Raw genomic sequence first — 19,553 nt, 5'->3', positions numbered from 1 at the left:
ACAAATCACTCCCCCACCCCCCTCACCTGTAGCCACCTATCACTTGCCAAGCTTGGCCCACTCCCACCTCTCTTTTCCAGCTTTGTTTCCCCCTCCTCCTCCTCTCCATCAAACTGAAGAAGGGTCCCGACCCAAAACGCAGTCTGTCCATTCCCTCCGCAGATGCCGCTTGGCCCGCTGATTTCCTCCAGCACCTTGTGCTTTGCTCAAGATTCCAGCATCTGCAGTCTCTTGTATCTGCATGTGAATGTAGTCCCTGCCTTTCACTCTCCCCTCCCTGAAATGCTGGGAGAGATTATGAGTCGCGAGGGGAGAGACAGGCGCCCCCCGCTGTGAGCAGCTGACAGGACGGTGCAACTTGACAGCACGAGCAGCAGGTGAGAAATGTCACTGGGCTGCTGCACAGAGTCCAGCTGTGTTCATTCATGCCATGATTTAGTTCAAACATTCCTCCTTCTGATGACTAAATCCCGATTACAATCCACAAAAGATGAGCAAGGTCACACCATTTTGAGCCGGCACAGCGGAAGAGTGAACGGGAAACCAAACAAGTGATACATACCCAGTATGAGCTTTTGCAACTGTATGCCATAGGTCAGAGTCTGAAAAATCAAATACAATCTTCCCTTCCCTGCAATCAACAAACGATGCAATTAAAATGAAGCTTGAAAATAGTGAGAAGAAAATGCACATTCAAACAGAAACCAAAAGCGCAAGAGATTATGTCAGCAGTTTGGAGTTACCATTCCAGCCGAGTTTGACACCGGAGTAGACACAAGCAACTTGATGCTGGTTTATTTAAAAAAAGGCACAAAGTGCTGGAGTAATTCAGCAGGTCAGACAGCATCTCTGGAGAACTTGGATAAGTGACCCGCTCCATGTGCTCCCGAGATGCTGTCTGACCCGCTGAATTGCTCAGTCGAATGAAAGATCCCAAGCTGAAACATTGTCCGTCCACGTTCTCCAGAGATGCTACCTGACCCGCTGAGTTACTCCAGCACTTTGTGTCAGAGTTTGACACTAGACCTGTCACAATGGACTTACTCCACTCATCCATCTATCACACCGCCCTCACCTACATCCACCTATCAGTTGAGGATATGGACAAGTGATGCTTTGTGTCAGGGCCCTTTTTCAGATTAAGTAAGGGTGGAAACACCACCTATCCATGGCCTCTAGAGATGGTGCCTGATCTGCTGAGTATTTATTTATAAACCAGTACCTGCAGTTCCTTTAATCTCCAAATTGCACTTGCCAGGTTTTGCCCCTCCCCCACTCTTTTCCAGCTTCCCCCACCTCCCCCTACTAAAATCAGTCTGAAAAAGGGTCCTGACTTGAAATCTCACCTATCCATTTCCCTCCACAGATGCTGCCTGACCCGCTGAATCACTCCAAACCTTGGCGTTTTGCTCAAGATTCCAGCATCTGCAGTTCCTCATGCCTGCATTTTGTCAAATGGAGGTTGGGGATAAACCACGCTGTCTGGGTAATGAGCTTTCTTCAACATTCATGAGCAAGGATTCCACTCTCGCATCATTAATATCTTCCACAGGATAACACTCAGCAACAATGATACTTAATGTCAGTCCAAACAGGTACAAACAGGTACCTAGTGGTCTTGTGCTGTCCCCGTGAGGATTTCATGTTTTATTTCTAAACTCTGCTCATTTTTATTTTAAATTGAGACGAAGGCAGGGCTCGTACACATTAACGAGAAGTTAGTCACAATCTTTCATCTCTCCCCGTGATTATCAGGAAATAAATCATAAACTCATGAACAAATCCGAGATTGAAGACGGCTTCAAGGGTTTAATCTAATTGCAAAATTTTGTTTTAACAAAAAACGTTGCTTTTTTTCCTGCAGGGGTAAGACACTGCTTTCCTTCGAAAGGCAGCAGTGACTGTATCAGCTAAAGCTTGTGCCAGGGCAATACTGTTAGATAAGAAATGCAATAAAAAGATAAATAAATAAACCGGAGACTTAGTCAGAGGGGGAGAGAAACAGAATCACAGAAAAAAAACATCATAACTAATTCAAAAGGTCATCACAATAATGTTTTCAAATGAATTAATTCTCTCGACAGCCTGTGCAACGGAATTACTTGTACCTTGGCAAGCGGCACATTCTGATACATTTCTTACTACACTAAAATCAATCACTGTTGAAAGAAAAACATATAACATTGAACTGCCTGAAATATGTCGTGAAACTGTAAATTATAGCTTTGAAAAGAAAATTATGTTTTCCCATTCTAGAATGATAAGCGTGCCAAAGTAAAAAGAAGAACAACACATTTTGCCTCCGTTTTAATTGAGAAGAAAGACTCAGACTATTTTTCTTCAGTAATTTACTGGAACCATTTCACCGACAGTGTGTGTGGAACCCTGCATTTTGTGTTCATTATGTGAGCTGAGATTCCTGGCATCCTCTCATTACTCTTCCTCTCCACCCACAGCCTCCCTCTCTCTCTCTCTCTCTCTCCCCTGGACCAGATCCAAGAAATTAATGACCGGGACCTCCGATCAATGCTTTACTCCAGATAAATCCAACGCCACAGTAGATTACTTGCAGTCGCCAGTGAAATTCCCAATCATTTTCAGGGATCAGCACTGCTTTCAGACGGTTTGCTTCTGCCCAGCTCCCATTACATCTCCAAAAGAAAAGGCAATAAATTGGCTCTGCTGATGACTTAGTAACGAGACACAAGGCCAGAAGCCAAGGCTGATTCACCCTCCCGATATCCCTATCCACCTACCATCCACAACGAGGGAGGTTTTTTTAAGTAATGCCCTGCTTGGTTTTCAACGGCAAGATCAGCACTGCTGCCCCGTCCTCGCTTTCCAACGGAAGCAGTTACACATTTCAGGGAGCCATCAGTTATAGGCAAAATGGGCGATTAAGAAAGGCAATTCATGTTCTAGGAGAAGAATTAGGCTATACAGCCCATCAAGTCTACTCCGCCATTCAATCATGGCAGATCTGTCTTTCCCTCTCAACCCCATTCTCCTACCTTCGCCACATAACCTGACACCCCAACTAATCAAAAATCTGTCAATCTCCGCCTTAAAAATATCAATTGACTTGGCCTCCACAGCCTTCTGTGACAATGAATTCCACAGATTCACCACCCTCTGACTAAAGAAATTCCTCCTCATCTCCTTCCTAAAGGAACGCCCTGCTGTGGGTCTGGAGATGTTGCAACCTGCCCCAGTAAGGATGGCAGATACCTTCCCTCAGGGTCACCAATAACTGTGATAGCAGCAAGCAGGAGAAAGCTGGCAACGCACCCTCATGCTGGGAAAAGGTCCTGACCCAAAACCTTGCCTGTCCATTCCCTCCCCTGATGCTGCAGTCCTACAGCACCTTGTGTGTGTGAAAGCTTTGCAACATACCCACATACACCAAGTATTGTATACTTCCTGGGACGGCAGAGGTTTAACATTGTTTAGGCAGTTAACGGTTGATTTAAAAAATGGAGTGAGGCATTTTTCATTTACAGCTAGGTTGGCTTCTAGACTCGGCAATGAATTGGTGCAGATTACTAGGAACAGAACCGCAACCAATATGACAATCAAAACAAACACCTTCCCCACTAAAGATGGTTTTAATGAAAAATCATTTATTTTTCTCAGGAAAAGCAATAGCTTTGCTAAACAGTGTGTTACTGAATCCCACAGGGCGGCAGGTTAAAGGATTTTTATATCACAGTCTTCCTCCCTCCAGGTGTGGAAACATCTCCTGCTCTCAGTCCTGAAGTGAACATCTGTCTCCTGAGGCCATGAGCTCTGCAGCCATGGCAACATCTACCCTGTGTTTCATGGTCCAGTCCTGTTAAATCCCCTCTTGTTCTCCCAAACGCCAGTGAATACAGGCCCAACTGACCAAATCTCTCCTCACACGCCAGTCCTGCCATCCTAGGAGTCAGTACAGAAAACCTTCATTATAGCTAGGAACATCCTTTCTCAGATAAAGAGACCAGAACTACAGGCAAATAAGAATCAGGAAGTCACAATGCAGCTCCGTGAGACATTGGTTGGGCTGCATTTGGAGTATTGCGTGCAGTTCTGGTCTCCCCATTACAGGATGGATGTGGAAGTTTAGGAGAGGGTGCAGAAGAGGTTTACCAGAATGCTGCCTGAATTAAAGAACATTAGCTTGGAGAGATTAGACAAACCTGGATTGGTATTGTCTACAGTATATTACAGTGGGTGCCTGCTGTAAATTTTGCTCCCACATCCTTAATCTCCACTTGCTGATAAGCTTTCAAAGAGCTATTTTCATTATTTTGTTGCCAAATCGTATATCATCCTCGCAAAATGAGCCCTACGATAATTAACTAAATTACGATCGCTACCTCCAAATGCTCTTGCACCGTCACCTGCTCCACTTATCCCGACATTCCCCACAAGTGCTCACTTCCAGCGGCTTTTTAAACTGTCACTTTCCCACCACACCTGAGCGTGGGGTGACAGCTTTCTTCACGAGTTCTGGGAACCACCGGTAAGATAACTGTAATTTTGTTAAAAACAGGCCATTTGTCATGGCAGGCTTCTAACTGTGTTGAGCTAACAGCAATGCGTATCGTATCTTGCGGAACAGTTGGACCTGCTCTATCCACTGGAGAAGACTTGTATAGGTGTCCAAATAATTAGTCTCAAAACATTATAAAAGTGGAAAACAAATTTTGCTGAGATCCAAAGGTTTCACGTTCAACTACGTACAATTTAATCAGATATTTACACAAAACCACTTGGAATTTTTCTTTATTGCATGTTTTTTCTTGCCTTTTAAAAAACAGTCTTTTTTTTTTTAAATAGCAGCAGTTTGGACAATAACACATTCAGCCTTTGAGACAGTAAGATATTACGCAGCATGTGAAAACCACAGTTGTGAAGAAGGAAACAGCTAAACAAACTCCAGGAAACATTTTCGCTTAAAACAAAAACATTCTTCCCAGAGCAGAAGCAAAACAATACTAACTAACGGGAAACCTGCACAAATGTCACTTCCCATTACTGGGTGAGGCAGACTTTGTGTCACACATAGATTACTACATTTCAAAATAATCTGCAACCTAACTAAATACAGTGTAACTCGGGCGTCACCAATACTCACAACTGCACTCTATATGGCATCAACACCTCTACTTCAGGGAAGATTGAGTAGATTTGCTATGTTGACGAATACTCTATTCCTCAGGTGTATGGTAGAGACCAATATTGACTGAATGGCTCGGCAAATCGAACATCTGCGAACAAAGGAGATTCCAGAGAGTGGTGGACACTGCCTGGTCCATCACAGGAACTCACTTCCCCCATTACTGAATAGATCTATAGGAGGCGTTGCCTCAAAAAGACAGCCAATATCAGAGACCTACACCACCCTGACCACACTCTCATTTCACTGCTACCACCAGGCAGAAGGTACAGGAGCCTGAAAACAATGACCACCAGTTTTAAGAACAGCTTCTTCCCACCAACCATCAGGCTCTTGAACACTATACCACACTAACCTCAGCATATGGACCATGTCTTTAGTTGCACTACGGATTTTGGTAATTTTTGTGCTAGTATTATGGGTATTAATTTATTGAATTTGAACTATTATTATGCATTATGTGTTATACTTTAACGGGCTTGTTAAGCTGCTGCCAGTAGGAATTTCTGAGTCCTGTTTTCAATACATGAGCAATTATACATTCCTGACTCTTTTTGGAGACTATCATGCAATCCCAGGTCAGATCAGATTTTAACTGCATAATTTAGTAAACTGTATTAAGAATGGCTACAGGCCACCGATTCTGGCAATCAAGAACTGTTTTTTTCTGAATTGAGAGTCAAGAGTCGAGAGTATTTAACTGGTGTATTTTCCCACAACAGAACAGTGACATTCTTACAGTAGACTCCGGAACAATGGAATGGAAGCCTGAGATCAGTCGTGTAGACCAGGGAATGGTTGCTGCTGACACCCTTGCTCTTTGTTAAATACTTTAATGATTTGGGTATGATGTGTCAGAGGCATGGTCAGTAAGTTCTTGATGAAACAAAGATTGGTGGTGTTGTTGGTAATGACGAAAGTAGTCTTCAGCAACAGAATGAAATTGATCAGCTGATAAAGAAAAGGCAAAATGAGTTGAATACATAAAGAGGTGAGGTGATACACTTTGGAAGCACTGACCTGGCTAGGATTTACATAAAGACTGATCGGAGCCCACAAGTACAGAATAACAATGGGAGCTTGGTATATCAGTACAGAAATCCCTGACGGCAGCAGCTGAGGTGGTTAAGAAGGCAACCAGGATTTTGCCTTTATTAGCCAGAACACAGAATATAAGAGCAAGGTAGTTATGGTACCACTGCATAAGTCATTAGATAGACACAAAATGTTGGCGTAATTCAGCAGGTCAGGCAGCATGGCTGGATGAAAATGATAGGTGACGTTTCACGTCGGGACCCTTCTTCAGACCCCTATCCTTTTGATGCTGCTTGACTCACTGAGTTACTCCAGCACTTTGTGTGTATATTTCGTATAAACCAGCATCTGCAGTTCTTTATCTCTGCATAGATCATTAGTCAGGCTGCAGCTGGGTTATTTGTGTGCAGTTGGGGTCCCCACATTACAGGAACAACATGATGTACTGGAGGAGGGGAGCAGAGTGATGCACCAGGATGGGCTGGGTTTCTTTTCTTTAGAGCAGATTAGGACGAGGTGAACTCCTTAAGATGAACAAAATAAAGGGGCGTAAAGAGGCGATCTTAGCAGAGGTCTCTGTGACCAGAGGACATAGGTTTAAAATAAGAGGCAAGGGACTGAGGGGATTAGAGGAAGATGTTGTTCTCATGCAGAGGTTTGGCTGGAATTTCCACCACACTGCCCAAGTGAGTGGCGGAGGTAAGGACTCTCGCAATATTTTAAGAACGATTTAGGTGAGCATTTGAAACACTGTGGCATTGAATGCGAGGGAGCGAGTGCTGGGAAACAGGATCAACCCAGATGAAAATTGATAGCATGGACGCGGTGGGCTGAAGGGCATGTTTCCATGACTCTAGTTTGTACAGCCTCATACATGGAGCACAGTATGTCAAAGCAATTCTCAAAACAATGCAATGTAAAACTAGCTAATTGCTTCAACACCCAAATGACAACTTAGAATTCAAAGCAGGCACTAAATGTGATAAGATCACTTCATACGCCTTCCAAGGAAAACGGTTGCTATTGTACTGGCTTCATCACATACCTGCACATTCCACAAGACCGTTACCCTCAGCCACACTAAATAGCCACCAGATAATAGCAAAGTAAAAACAAAACTAGTTGCCATGACCCATAATACACATTTTGACAAGAAAGATCATACTAGTAATACCTCTCATTCAAGGGGAAGATAATAAGATGCTTTTCACCAGTCACGGTTTCTGAACTATTATTCATGCTCTCATGTTCGACTCATTGGCTCTCTGCATCATCTAGCCTTAGGCAATCATTCCTTGTATGAACATTGAATCCTCCAATTTTAAATAACAGCCCCCCTTCCCCCTCTCTTTCCTGTGCTCCATCTTTCCCCACCCCGCTGTACAAACATTTCTCCCATTATCCCACACTACACCCCATCCTTCCCTCATATCCCCTTCCACAATATTACTCCCTCTGGATTTCAATTTCACCCCTTTCCTTTCTTTATCTGAGACAATTTTGTCTCCTTTTCACCTCTCTCTTCTCCCCCCCCCCATCTAACAATCCCCCTACCCCAACATATCCACCTGCCAATCGGTCTGAAGAAGGCTCCCGACCGAAACGTCACCTATCCATGTTCTCTAGGGATGCTGCCTCGTCTGCTGAGTTACTCCAACACTTTGTGTCTTGTTTTTGTAAACCAGTACCTGCAGTTCCCCCACCTTGTATCTCCACCTATCGCTTGCCAGGCCTCCCCCCCCCCCATTACAATTAGCCTGCAGATGGGTCCTGACCCGAAAAGTCACCTGTTCACCCCCTCTCCCCAGCCTGCCCCTCTGAGTTCTTCCAGCACTTTGTGTTTTGCTCAAGATCCCAGCAACTGCAGTTCCTCGAATCACAATGTTTAATGCATTGGTCTGCTCCATCGTCCAGCCTTGGGCAATCACTCCTTGTAATTAACTTTCTGCCTGGCTTCTGATTTGACCGAGTCATTTTAGTTTTTGCTTACCCACACCTTGTATAGAAATAAATGAAGCATCCTTTATCTCCAGCCCGCTTTTTAAATCGGCAGAATTTTCTATTTCGCCTTCCAAGTGACTTTGGAGGAGCATGCGAGACTTTGCCCCATTTGCTGTCTGTGCCCCGTGCATTCCCGGCTCGGGACGGAGTTGGTGGCCGCTACCCCGGGAGCTTCTCCCCTGCCCCGCCCGCTCCCCGACCCGGCCCCGCCGGCTGCCCCGGGTTACCTGCTGCGGCTCCTCGGCAGCTGGAGCTGGCGACTGCGGGCGTTGAACACCGCGGGTGCCCAGAGCGGGGGCGCCGAGGCTGAGAGGCCGGCCCGTGCCTCCGTGTCGGCGGCGATGGAGGAGGCGGACGTCCCCATCTCCCGGATCCCGGCTCTGCTCACCGCGCCATGCCGCGTGTCTCAGCCTCCGGGGCAGGCGGCGCCCATTGACCCCACACCCGGGGCAGCTCGAGGACTCCGGCCGCCGCTCGGCACCCGGGCAGCAGCCGCTCCGCGCCACCGACTGACAGCGGGAGAGAGAGTGGGAGGGAGGGGGAATGGGAGCGAGAGGAGGAGGCTGGGCTGTGCGGGCGGGGGGAGGACAGTGAGAGGAGAAGAGAATGACAGGAGAATGAGGGGGAGAGAAGGGTGGTGAGGACTGAAGGGGTAGTCGTGATAGGGTGAGGCAGGGGAATGGGAGGTGGGTGAGTGAGCGAGGGAGGTTATCTGCTATCATGCCCATTAATATTTATCTTGCTCATTCATTCCATGTCCCTCTCTACCTTGTCCATTCCTGTCTAGATTATTCTTCAATGTTACCGTTCCTGCCTCCACCTCCTCTCGTTTGTCCCAGACACAAACTACTCTCTGTAGGAAAATGTATCCCTCAGATGCCATTTAAACCACCTTGCACGTATCGTAGATATATGCCCTCTAGTTTGAGACCTCCTTACCATGGCAAACAGAGTCTGACTATCTCCCCAATCCACACCCCTTGTGGAGTTATATCCGTCCAGTATGGCACATCTCCACCTCTTCTACTCCGGGGAACGCAGCCTTGGTCTACTCAACCTCTCCCATAACTCAATCCCTGCAATCCAGGCATCTAGTGAATCTTTTCTGCACCCTCATTATCTAAACGATGGTCATTCTAAACCATGCTGACCAAAGCTGCATGCAATACTCGGGTTCCATACCAGGACATCCAAGATGTCCTCATTCTTTACGAAATGGGGGTTGCCCTCTCCCATCATAGATAATAATAATAATAATGGATGGGATTTATATAGCGCCTTTTTAATACTCAAGGCGCTTTACATGAGGCCCTCACTTGTGTCTCCTCGGTACCCCACAGCTCCGCCCTTGCTCTCCCTCATCGAAACAGAGACAGAGTCCCCCTAGTCCTTACCTTTCACCCCATCAGCCGTCGCATACAACACATAATCCTCCAAAATGTTCGCCACCTTCAATAGGATCCCAGCACTAGTCACATCTTCCCATATCCACCCCTTTCCACCTTCTGCAGAGACTGTTCCCTCCGCAACTCCCTGGTTAACTCATTCCTTCCCACCCAAACCACCTCCTCCCCAGGTACCCACCCCTACAACCGCAGAAGATGCAACACCTGTCCCTATACCTCCTCCCTCGACTCTGTCCAAGGACCCGACAATCCTTTCAGGTTAGGCAGAGGTTCACTTGCACCTCCTCCAACCTCATCTACTGTATCCATTGTTCAAGATGTGGACTCTTATACATCGGCGAGACCAAACGTAGACTGAGCGATCGTTTCTCTGAACACCTTCGCTCAGTCTGCCTGAGTCAACCTGATCGCCCGGTTGCTAAACACTTTAGTTCTCCTTCCCATTCCCACACTGACCTTTCTGTCCTCGGTCTCCTTCATTGTCAGAGTGAGGCTAAATGCAAATTGGAGGAACAGCATCTCATATTTAGCTTGGGCAGCTTCCAGCCCAGTGGTATTAGTTTTGATTTCTCGAACTTCAGGTAGCCCTGGCATTCCCTCTCTCTCTCTCTCTCTCTCTATCCCTCCCCCACCCAAGTCGCACTAGCTTCTCGTATTCATCCAACAAACTGCTTACAGTGGCCTGTTTCCTTTATCATATTTACCTTTACTTTTTTGCATATCTTTCATTCATTGTTCTTTATGTCTCTACATCATCGTCTATATTTCTTGTTTCCCTTATCCCTAACCAGTCTGAAGAAGGGTCACGACCCGAAACGCCACCCATTCCTTCTCTCCAGCGATGCTGCCTGTTCCGCTGAGTTACTCCAGCTTTTTATGTCTATCTGCAATACTCCAAGTGTAGTTTGACCAATGGTTTATACAACAGGAACATGAAGTCCCAATCTTGGATGCAGTGCCTCGGTTGATGAAGGCAAGCATACAATACGGTTCCTTCATTACTTTGTCTACCTGTGTTCTGATTTTCAGGCAACCATGTACTTGTACCCTGTGGTCTCTCTGTTCCACAAGACTCCACAGGGCCCTGTTATGCACTGTGTTTGATGTCCTGGTTTGACTTCCATTTCCCACATCACTTTATACCATCAGTTAAATTCCATCTGCCATTCCCTTGCCAGCTTTCCCAGTTGACCATACTGTTGTAACCTTCTTCACTGCCCACTACACCACCAATGTTGGTGCTGCCACCTACATCCTCATCCAAATCATTAAAATACATGACCAACAAGGAGGGGAGGGGACAGGGGAGCAGGAAAGGAGGGGAGCTGGAGTGAAGGAAATTTGCAGTTACCGTTTTTTGTTTTGTAAAACAAATAAGAGAGCAGCTGGAGTAAGTCAGAGGGTCAGGCAGCATCTGTGGAGGGAAATGGACAGACAGGAAGAACGACAGAATTCAGGCACACTGAAAGATTGGACCAGAAGATGCAGTGATTTGATGGAAATACTTCAGATTGGGAAAAGGTGAGTCAGAATGATTCCAATGAGCAAGGAAGACATAGGTTACAGAAGAAATAGTATGAAAAGAAATAAATGTAAAAAAGTCCATATTAGAGGTCCCAGTCTCAGACCAAGGGGCATCAATTTAAAGGTAACGTTTCGGGTCGAGACCCTTTTTCAGTCTGAAGAAGCGTCACCCATTCCTTCTCTCCAGAGATGCTGCCTGTCCTGCTGAGTTACTCCAGCATTTTGTGTCTACCTTTGATTTAAACCAGCATCTGCAGTTCTTTCCTATACTCCTAGGTATCAATTTAAAATCATGACGAGGAAGACCTCTTAAAGTGAGTGAGGTTTTGAAATGCTTGCCCCAGAGCCTGAACATATTCAAAGCTGAGATAGATTCTAAACAGGAAGGAAATCAAGGGTTATAGGCAGAGGTACGTAGATTTGTGGGTAGATTAACCATGATCTTAGTGAATGACAAAGCAGGCTGGGGATTTGAATGGTGTGAGCCGATTCCTTTTTATGACAGTCCTGACTACTGAGCAAATGGAACCTTCTTAACACAGTCTTCAGTGACTATGGAATGCACTCCTGAAGTAAAGAATTAAAGCAAAACCAAAAAAATGTGGCTGAAGGAAAGATGATCGCGGTTTATAGGAAAGAGGTAAATGTTCACCTGTAACATGGATTGGTACGCTAAGCAGTCTATCTTCATATTGTAACTTCCATTTATTTGTTAATTGCATCTTCTGCATTTTAGTGTCAGTGTTTTCTGAAGTATTTTCCCCGCTGTCTGCCATAACTCACACCCCTGTATTGTCAGAAAATCTCCAGATTCCAACTGTCAAGAAGTGGAAATGGAACCAGCACTGATCCTGAGGGAGCCCACTTCTAATCGGTCTGAGCAACACAAACTCGCTGTCAATCAGTACACAACCCACGCAGCTATCTTTCCTCTTCTACCGTGCATCTGAATTTCTCTAACAAGTCTCTTGTGAGACACTTTATATAAAGATTCCTGTACAATCTTCGTAGGCTCCCACCCCTTTAACTATATAGTGGGCCAGGCTGAGTTCTTGATGCGATATCCAATACTTTGAGACCTGGCTCAACAATGGGTAGACTTAAAAATAGAACAAGAAATGGATGGAGTGGGTGTATACATTGGATGGGGTTGGTGTATATATTGGATGGGGTGGGTGTATACATTGGATGGGGTGGGTGTATACATTGGATGGGGTGGGTGTATACATTGGATGGGGTGGGTGTATACATTGGATGGGGTGGGTGTATACATTGGATGGGGTGGGTGTATACATTGGATGGGGTGGGTGTATACATTGGATGGGGTGGGTGAAGATTGAATGAGGGGGCGCAGCGGTAAAGCTGCTACCTTACAGTTCCAGAGACCCGGGTTCGATCCTGACCACGGGTGCTGCCTGTACTGAGTTTGTACGTTCTTCCCGTGACCTGCATGGGTTTTCTCCGAGATCTTTGGTTTCCTCCCACACTCCAAAGATGTACAGGTTTGTAGGTTAATTGGCGGGATATAAATGTAAAAATTGTCCCTAGTGTATGTAGGACAGTGTACGTGTGCGGGGATCGCTGGCTGGCGCGGACTCGGTGGACCGAAGGGCCTGTTTCCACACAATGTCTCTAAGCTAAACGAAGGGAATATCTGTGATAAAGTGAGGGCTGGGTTGCTCTGGGGTTAAGTAGTGGTCCATCCATCCACAGCTGCGTCATCAATCATCTTTCCTCCATCATCACAAATGGGTATTCGCAATTCCTTGCAGAATCTGCCTGGGTTTCCCTTACAAAGGGGTTGGTGGAGGGCACCCCAGTGGTGCAGCGGGTAGAGCCGCTGCCTCAGTGCCAGACACCTGGGTTTGATCCTGACCTTTGGTTCTGTTATTGTGGAGTTTATACGTTCTCCCTATGATCATGTGGGTTTCCTCCGGGAGCTCCGGCCTCCTCCTACATCCCAATGAGTACATGTTTGCAGGTTAATTGGCTGCTGTAAATTGCCCCTAGGATGTGGGGAGTGGTGAAGTATGAGGGGGGATAGGTAAAAAACATAGTGAGCATAAAGCTGCATTAGATTAGTGTAGGCTTAGTGTAAATGGATGGTTGCTGGTAAGCGTGGTCTTGGTGGGCCAAAGGACTTGTTTCTGTGCTGTATCTCAAGACCTGGAGAACATATGGGCTTGGGCTGGTAAAACACCAGTCATCATCTCTCACAAGGGGAAGTCTAACCAAGACATTCAATTGTGTTTTCATTATTGAGTTCCCCCAGCTTCAAATCCCAAATGGTCTCCATTAACCAGAAATGTACCTGGACCAGCAATCTAAAACAGCAGGGCTACCAAACAGCTGAGAGGCTGGGGATTCTGAGGTAAGGGACTCGTCTCCCGAATCCCCAGATCTTTTCCAACTGTCAAGACATCGGTCAGGATTGTGAATATAACACCAAGGACACTTAGAAAACTCAACACCATTGAGCATCATGAAGCTGCTGTTGTGCACAATGGGAGTATTGTGAGCCATCCACACTGCGATGCAGCAACTCATTGAGGGTTTACAGCAGCACAGCTCAAACCCACGAGTGGTACCTCCCATCTAGAGAGGCAGCACAGCTACCAACCACGCCATTCCCACATACATTTCCATTGTCTCAAAATCACAGCATTCCCTTCCCAAAAACATTGTGAGACTCCGTGGACTGCTGCAGTTAAAAAGGCAGCTTACCACCACTGTTGAAGCCATTAAACACATGCTTTGTCAGTGAATGGAAGACACAGAATCCTCTTTGAGTAGCAATGGAATAATGAATCATTGTATTCATGGGACCACTTCAGTAATAATATCCATTCAGTATCCACGTCAGCTCAGTTCTAAACTTAACAGTGGAAGGTAATAAGTGTAGGAAGGAACTGCAGGCACTGGTTTACACTGTAGACACAGAAATGCTGAAGAAACTCAGCGGAACAGGCAGCACCTGTCGAGAGAAGGAATGGGTGACATTTCACCCATTCCTTCTTTCCAGAGATGCTGCCTGTCCCGCTAAGTTACTCCAGCATTTTGTGTCTATCTTCGGTGGAAGATAATAGCTGGACTTTATGTATAATGATATCTCTCACTACACATCTCTGGTATACTCTATCTCATCACCTCTCGCACAAATCATACTGCCTCTCCCCCTGCCCTACACAACAACAGTTCTAACATTTGTGTCTACGTAAATTAATTGTTTGCCAGTCCAAATTACAACAGCTTACTTCAACTGGAGCCTTCATCTCGCTGCTACAGAGCATTAAAACCGGAGCACAGTCTGAAATCTGGATTAAACAAATATATATCCACATTAGCCTTCACATCAGCGCGTCATGCTGCAGCTTTTGCATCAGAATAGGCATAGATTAAGATAAACCATAATGAAAATCAAATGAGAATTCTCAATGTCTTCTTTCACTGCACTAGCACTAATGTAAGGAAAAGCTTTGAACAGACAGATGGTGACTAGGAGTTAGCTCAAGTCTTGCAATGAACAAAATCCCACAAGTAGCACATTAATACAAAACTTCACAGGTAAAGAAGTGCATAAACGTGTAATTCTACCCACTCTCATCAACATACATGATACTAGGGTCACAAGGAACAGCAGGTACTGGAGCCTTGAGCACAACACAAAGTGCTGGAGGAACTCAGCAGATTTTGCACACTGGCTTGTAGCTGTCTCAGGTCAGTCATTCAAAACATTCCTCTCCCGGCCATTCAAACACAACACAGAATAACCAGCGTTACACAATTACACAATGGGGAGAAAGACAGAATTACTGTTTCAGATCAATGTCTTGCAAATATAACAGAGAGACAACATGAATATTTATCTCCAGGGTAGACAAAAGTGCTGGAGAAAGTCAGTGGGTGCAGCAGCATCTATGGAGCGAAGTTTCTCCAGCACTTTTGTCTACCTTCGATTTTTCAGCATCTGCAGTTCCTTCTTAAAATCTTTATCTCCAGTTCCCACTCCGCAAATACTGTCCGGTACACCTGTTGTTTCTGTACATTATAATGTGTACTGACAAAACAATTGTTCTCTCTCTTACACAATCAGTCTGTCTCATACAGAGAGTGGAACACACACAAATGTGTACACTTGGTCAAACTCATACACGTGGTAAGATACACTGACATGCACGCAAGGAATCACCACACTCTGGCACCATCTTCACACAGACAAGGAGATACATATATAAACACACGAGAAGACACGGAGCGATGGAGAAGCTCAGCAGGTCAGGCAGCATCTCAGGAGAACCAGCATCTGCAGTTCCTTGTTTCTAGATATGCACAAACACACACACACACACACAATGTGTAGAAAGGAACTGCAGATGCTGGTTTATACCGAAAATAGACACAAAGTGCTGGAGTAACTCAGCGGGTCAGACAGCATCTGTGGAGAACATGGCACGGGACACCTAATAATAATAATAATAATAAATTTTATTTATGGGCGCCTTTCAAGAGTCTCAAGGACACCTTACAAAAATTTAGCAAGTAGAGGAAAAACATGTAAGCGGAATGAAATAAATAGTAGAGACATGACTAGTACACAAATTAAAGACAGAATTCAATTCAAAACACAATGAGGCAATTCAAGCACAGATGAAAAGGGAGGGGGACGTGGGGCTAAGGATAGGCAGAGGTGAAGAGATGGGTCTTGAGGCGGGACTGGAAGATGGTGAGGGACACGGAATTGCGGATCAGTTTGGGGAGGGAGTTCCAGAGCCTGGGAGCTGCCCTGGAGAAGGCTCTGCCCCCAAAACTGCGGAGGTTGGATTTGTGGATGGAGAGGAGACCGGCTGATGTGGATCTGAGGGACCGTGAGGGTTGGTAGGGGGAGAGGAGGTCAGTGAGATATGGGGGGGCCAGATGGTGGAGGGCTTTGTAGGTGAGGACCAGGATTTTGTAGGTGATCCGGTGGGAGATGGGAAGCCAGTGAAGTTGTTTGAGGACTGGAGTGATGTGATGCCAGGATTTGGTGTGGGTGATGAGTCGGGCGGCTGCGTTCTGGACCAGTTGGAGTCGGTTGATGTAGGTGGAGCTGATGCCAAGGAGAAGTGAGTTGCAGTAGTCCAGTCGGGAGGAGATGAAGGCATGGATGAGTCTTTCAGCAGCGGGAGGTGTGAGAGAGGGTCTGATTTTGGCGACGTTGCGGAGGTGAAAGAAGGAGGTTTTAATGACATGGCGGATTCAGATTCTCCAGAGATGCTGCCTGGCCTGCTGAGTTATTCAAGCACTTTGTGTCTACACACAGTCAGATTTATACAGAAATACATATGTACACAGTAAGATTCACAAAGATACACACACAAAATCATATGCAAACATATTTATGCTAACAGATTCACAGACACATTGTCAGATTCCAACACAAATAAACACTTTAACTCCCCCTCCCATTCCCACACTGACCTTTCTGTCCTGGGCCTCCTCCAGTTAGATAGAGTTCTTAGGGATAGCGGAGTTAAGGGCTATGGAGAGAAGGCAGGAACGGAGTACTGATTGTGGATGATCAGCCATGATGACATTGAATGGTGGTGCTGGCTTGAAGGGCTTACTCCTGCACCTATTGTCTATTGTCATAGTGAGGTCCAGCGCAAATTGGAGGAACAGCACCTAATATTTTGCTTGGGCAGTTAACACCCCAGCGGTATGAACATTGACCTCTCTAACTTTGTAACTCTTGCTTTGCCTCTCTTTCCATCCCCTTCCCCATCCCAGTTGTCCGACTAGTCTTACTGTTTCCAACTACATTTCATCTCTGTTTGCTTTGGTGTTACCTTCTCTCAACTAACAATGATCTTTTCTACATTATCCTTGATCTCCATTCCCTTTGTCCTGTTTTAAGAACCAAGAACCAAGTCCAAGAACCAACTTACACTTCCTTATCTATGTACCTCCTACTCCCCTGACATTAGTTTGAAGAAGGGTCTTGATCCGAAATGTCAACCATTCCTTCTCTCCAGAGATGCTGCCTGTCCCGCTGAGTTACTCCAGTATTTTATGTCTATAAAATATTTAAACCAGCATATGCAGTTCCTTCATACACAAATACTACTGATATTGATTGATATTGAGATTGATAGGTTCTTGATTAATAAGGATGTCAAAAGTTTCAGGGAGAAGGCAGGAGAATGGGGTTGCGAGGAAAAAATAGATTGAGTGGATGAACAGACTCATTGGGCCGAATGGCATAATTCTGCTCCTATGTCGTATACTATCAGATTCAGGCACATATACATATTCGGATACACACATTCACAGTCAGACTAACACAGAAAACATGGATACACACACACACACACACAGTCAGATAGTTGTCTATCAATGTTCTCCATAGATGCTGCAGATTCACATAGAGAGCACGATATTCAAACAATCCGATTTACAGACGCTGTCAGATTAACACACTCATGAACATGAACTGACACACTCAGAACAACACAAAATGAACACCAACACACAAAGATTTACATACAGTACATAGATTATTTCACACACACACACAGGATGTGATCTACACACTCAGGGAACGGTTTAGACACAGTGGGATCCCCACACAATCAGATCCACATACATATACACGAAGCCCCATAAAATACAGTCCTATCCACACACGGCAAGATCCACTCACACAGACTCAGACCCCCACACATACTCGGACACATACTCAGACACACACTCACACAATATTCAGTAAACCGAGCAGCGCTGCTTCGCCTGAGGCGGGCTCTAGGACCGCTACCTCTGCCGAGCCGCCAGCAGACGCCGGGCGGCTAATTGCTCACTGACCTGTTCAATCCGTACCCGAGAATAAACGGGGGTCCGTCGTCTCGGTGCCGCGCTATGGCGCCAATTGCCGGTCCGTTCACCTCCGGAACGCGGCTGAGGCGACAGGAGGCGGCTCAGTGGCGGTTAAGCATGGAGGACTACAAGTCCCAGCATACCCCTCACCACCCGGAATCGTGCACACCCACACACGCGCATGCGCTGAAGCCCCGGCGCCACCTGGGAAATGGAGTCTCAGGCGCAGCTCGCGAACAATAACGGCGCTAATTGTGCAAAGAAGACAGAGGTTCTGCCAACCAACATCAGAATTTGTGCTGAAGGTTTACTTCCGTCAGGTCTGCAGAAGAATAGGTGAAATTTGTTTTAAATTTGAAACATCAGTTATTTTTAAATCTCCAGTCTGCACATGCGCACAGGTTCCCGCCCACAGCGCTTAAGGCAGCTCTACCGCGTGATTGGACAATCGCGCTGAGGTTTGTGATGTCATTGGCCAGGGCGATAATCCCATTGGAAGAAGCGATGCCGTCCAGCCGCCAATAGCGGCGAAGCAGGTAGCCAATGGCCTTTGACGCTGTTCATGTGAAGCAATCTGATAGGTTGAGAATGACCATGACGACGGCTAAACATTAGCCAATGAAAATCAGAAGCACGTCAAAGGGTCGCCGTCCAATTAGATTGGGGAGGTTGAGAGACCAAGGCCTCGACCCGAAACGTCCCAACCACGGTCTCGGGTCCTTCCGCTGCTGGACACGAGGGGCAGGGTGTGGTGGAGCCGCCCCTCAAAATAAGGGAAGGGATTCCACGTCATTGGGCCACATGTGTGGCAAGGGCGTGGGGTTAAAATGTGATTTGGGGAAACGGTATTGTATGTATAGCCTCAGAGAATGTCGGATGGAGTTTTGTAAGGATCATGTATTAGAAACATAGAAAATAGGTGCAGGAGTACTAGGCCATTCGGCCCTTCGGTATCCTGTACCTGCCTTCTCTCCATACCCCCTGATCCCTTTAGCCACAAGAGCCACATCTAACTCCCTCTTAAATATAGCCAATGAACTGGCCTCAACTACCTTCTGTGGCAGAGAATTCCAGAGATTCAACACTCTCTGTGTGAAATATGTTTTCCTCATCTCGGTTCTAAAAGATTTCCCCCTTATCCTTAAACTGTGACCCCTTGTTCTGGACTTCCCCAACATCGGGAACAATCTTCCTGCATCTAACCCTTAAGCATTTTGTAAGTTTCTATAAGATCCCCCCTCAATCTTCTAAATTCTAGCGAGTACAAGCTGAGTCTATCCAGTCTTTCTTCATATGAAAGTCCTGACATCCCAGGAATCAGTCTGGTGAACCTTCTCTGTACTCCCTCTATGGCAAGAATGTCTTTTCTCAGATTAGGAGACTAAAACTGTACGCAATACTCCAGGTGTGGTCTCACCAAGACCCTGGACAACTGCAGTAGAACCTCCCTGCTCCTATACTCAAATCCTTTTGCTATGAATGCTAACATACCACTCACTTTCTTCACTGCCTGCTGCACCTGCATGCCTACTTTCAATGACTGGTGTACCATGACACCCAGGTCTCGTTGCATTTCCCCC

General features: G+C 46.0%; 1 protein-coding gene across 3 annotated transcripts in view; it reads right to left on the bottom strand.

Moving 5' to 3' along the window:
* The window catches only part of capn15 (calpain 15), a 164,514-nt gene extending 146,169 nt beyond the window's left edge, over positions 1-18,345 (bottom strand). For 2 of the 3 annotated variants that reach the window (XM_033040630.1, XM_033040631.1), the window contains exon 1: positions 8,422-8,718. In XM_033040630.1, coding sequence (XP_032896521.1) covers positions 8,422-8,558 — 137 coding nt within the window. In that variant the 5' untranslated portion in view covers positions 8,559-8,718. Of the gene's footprint in view, positions 1-8,421; positions 8,719-17,961 lie in introns of those variants that run through there. The other variant, XM_033040633.1, reaches the window with a different exon arrangement.
* Between the last annotated feature and the right edge of the window lie 1,208 nt (positions 18,346-19,553).

Source organism: Amblyraja radiata, chromosome 22, assembly GCF_010909765.2.
Source record: "Amblyraja radiata isolate CabotCenter1 chromosome 22, sAmbRad1.1.pri, whole genome shotgun sequence".
NCBI lineage: Eukaryota > Metazoa > Chordata > Chondrichthyes > Rajiformes > Rajidae > Amblyraja > Amblyraja radiata.
Note: the sequence above shows the minus strand (reverse complement) of the source record. Positions and strands in the feature narration are given on the sequence as shown.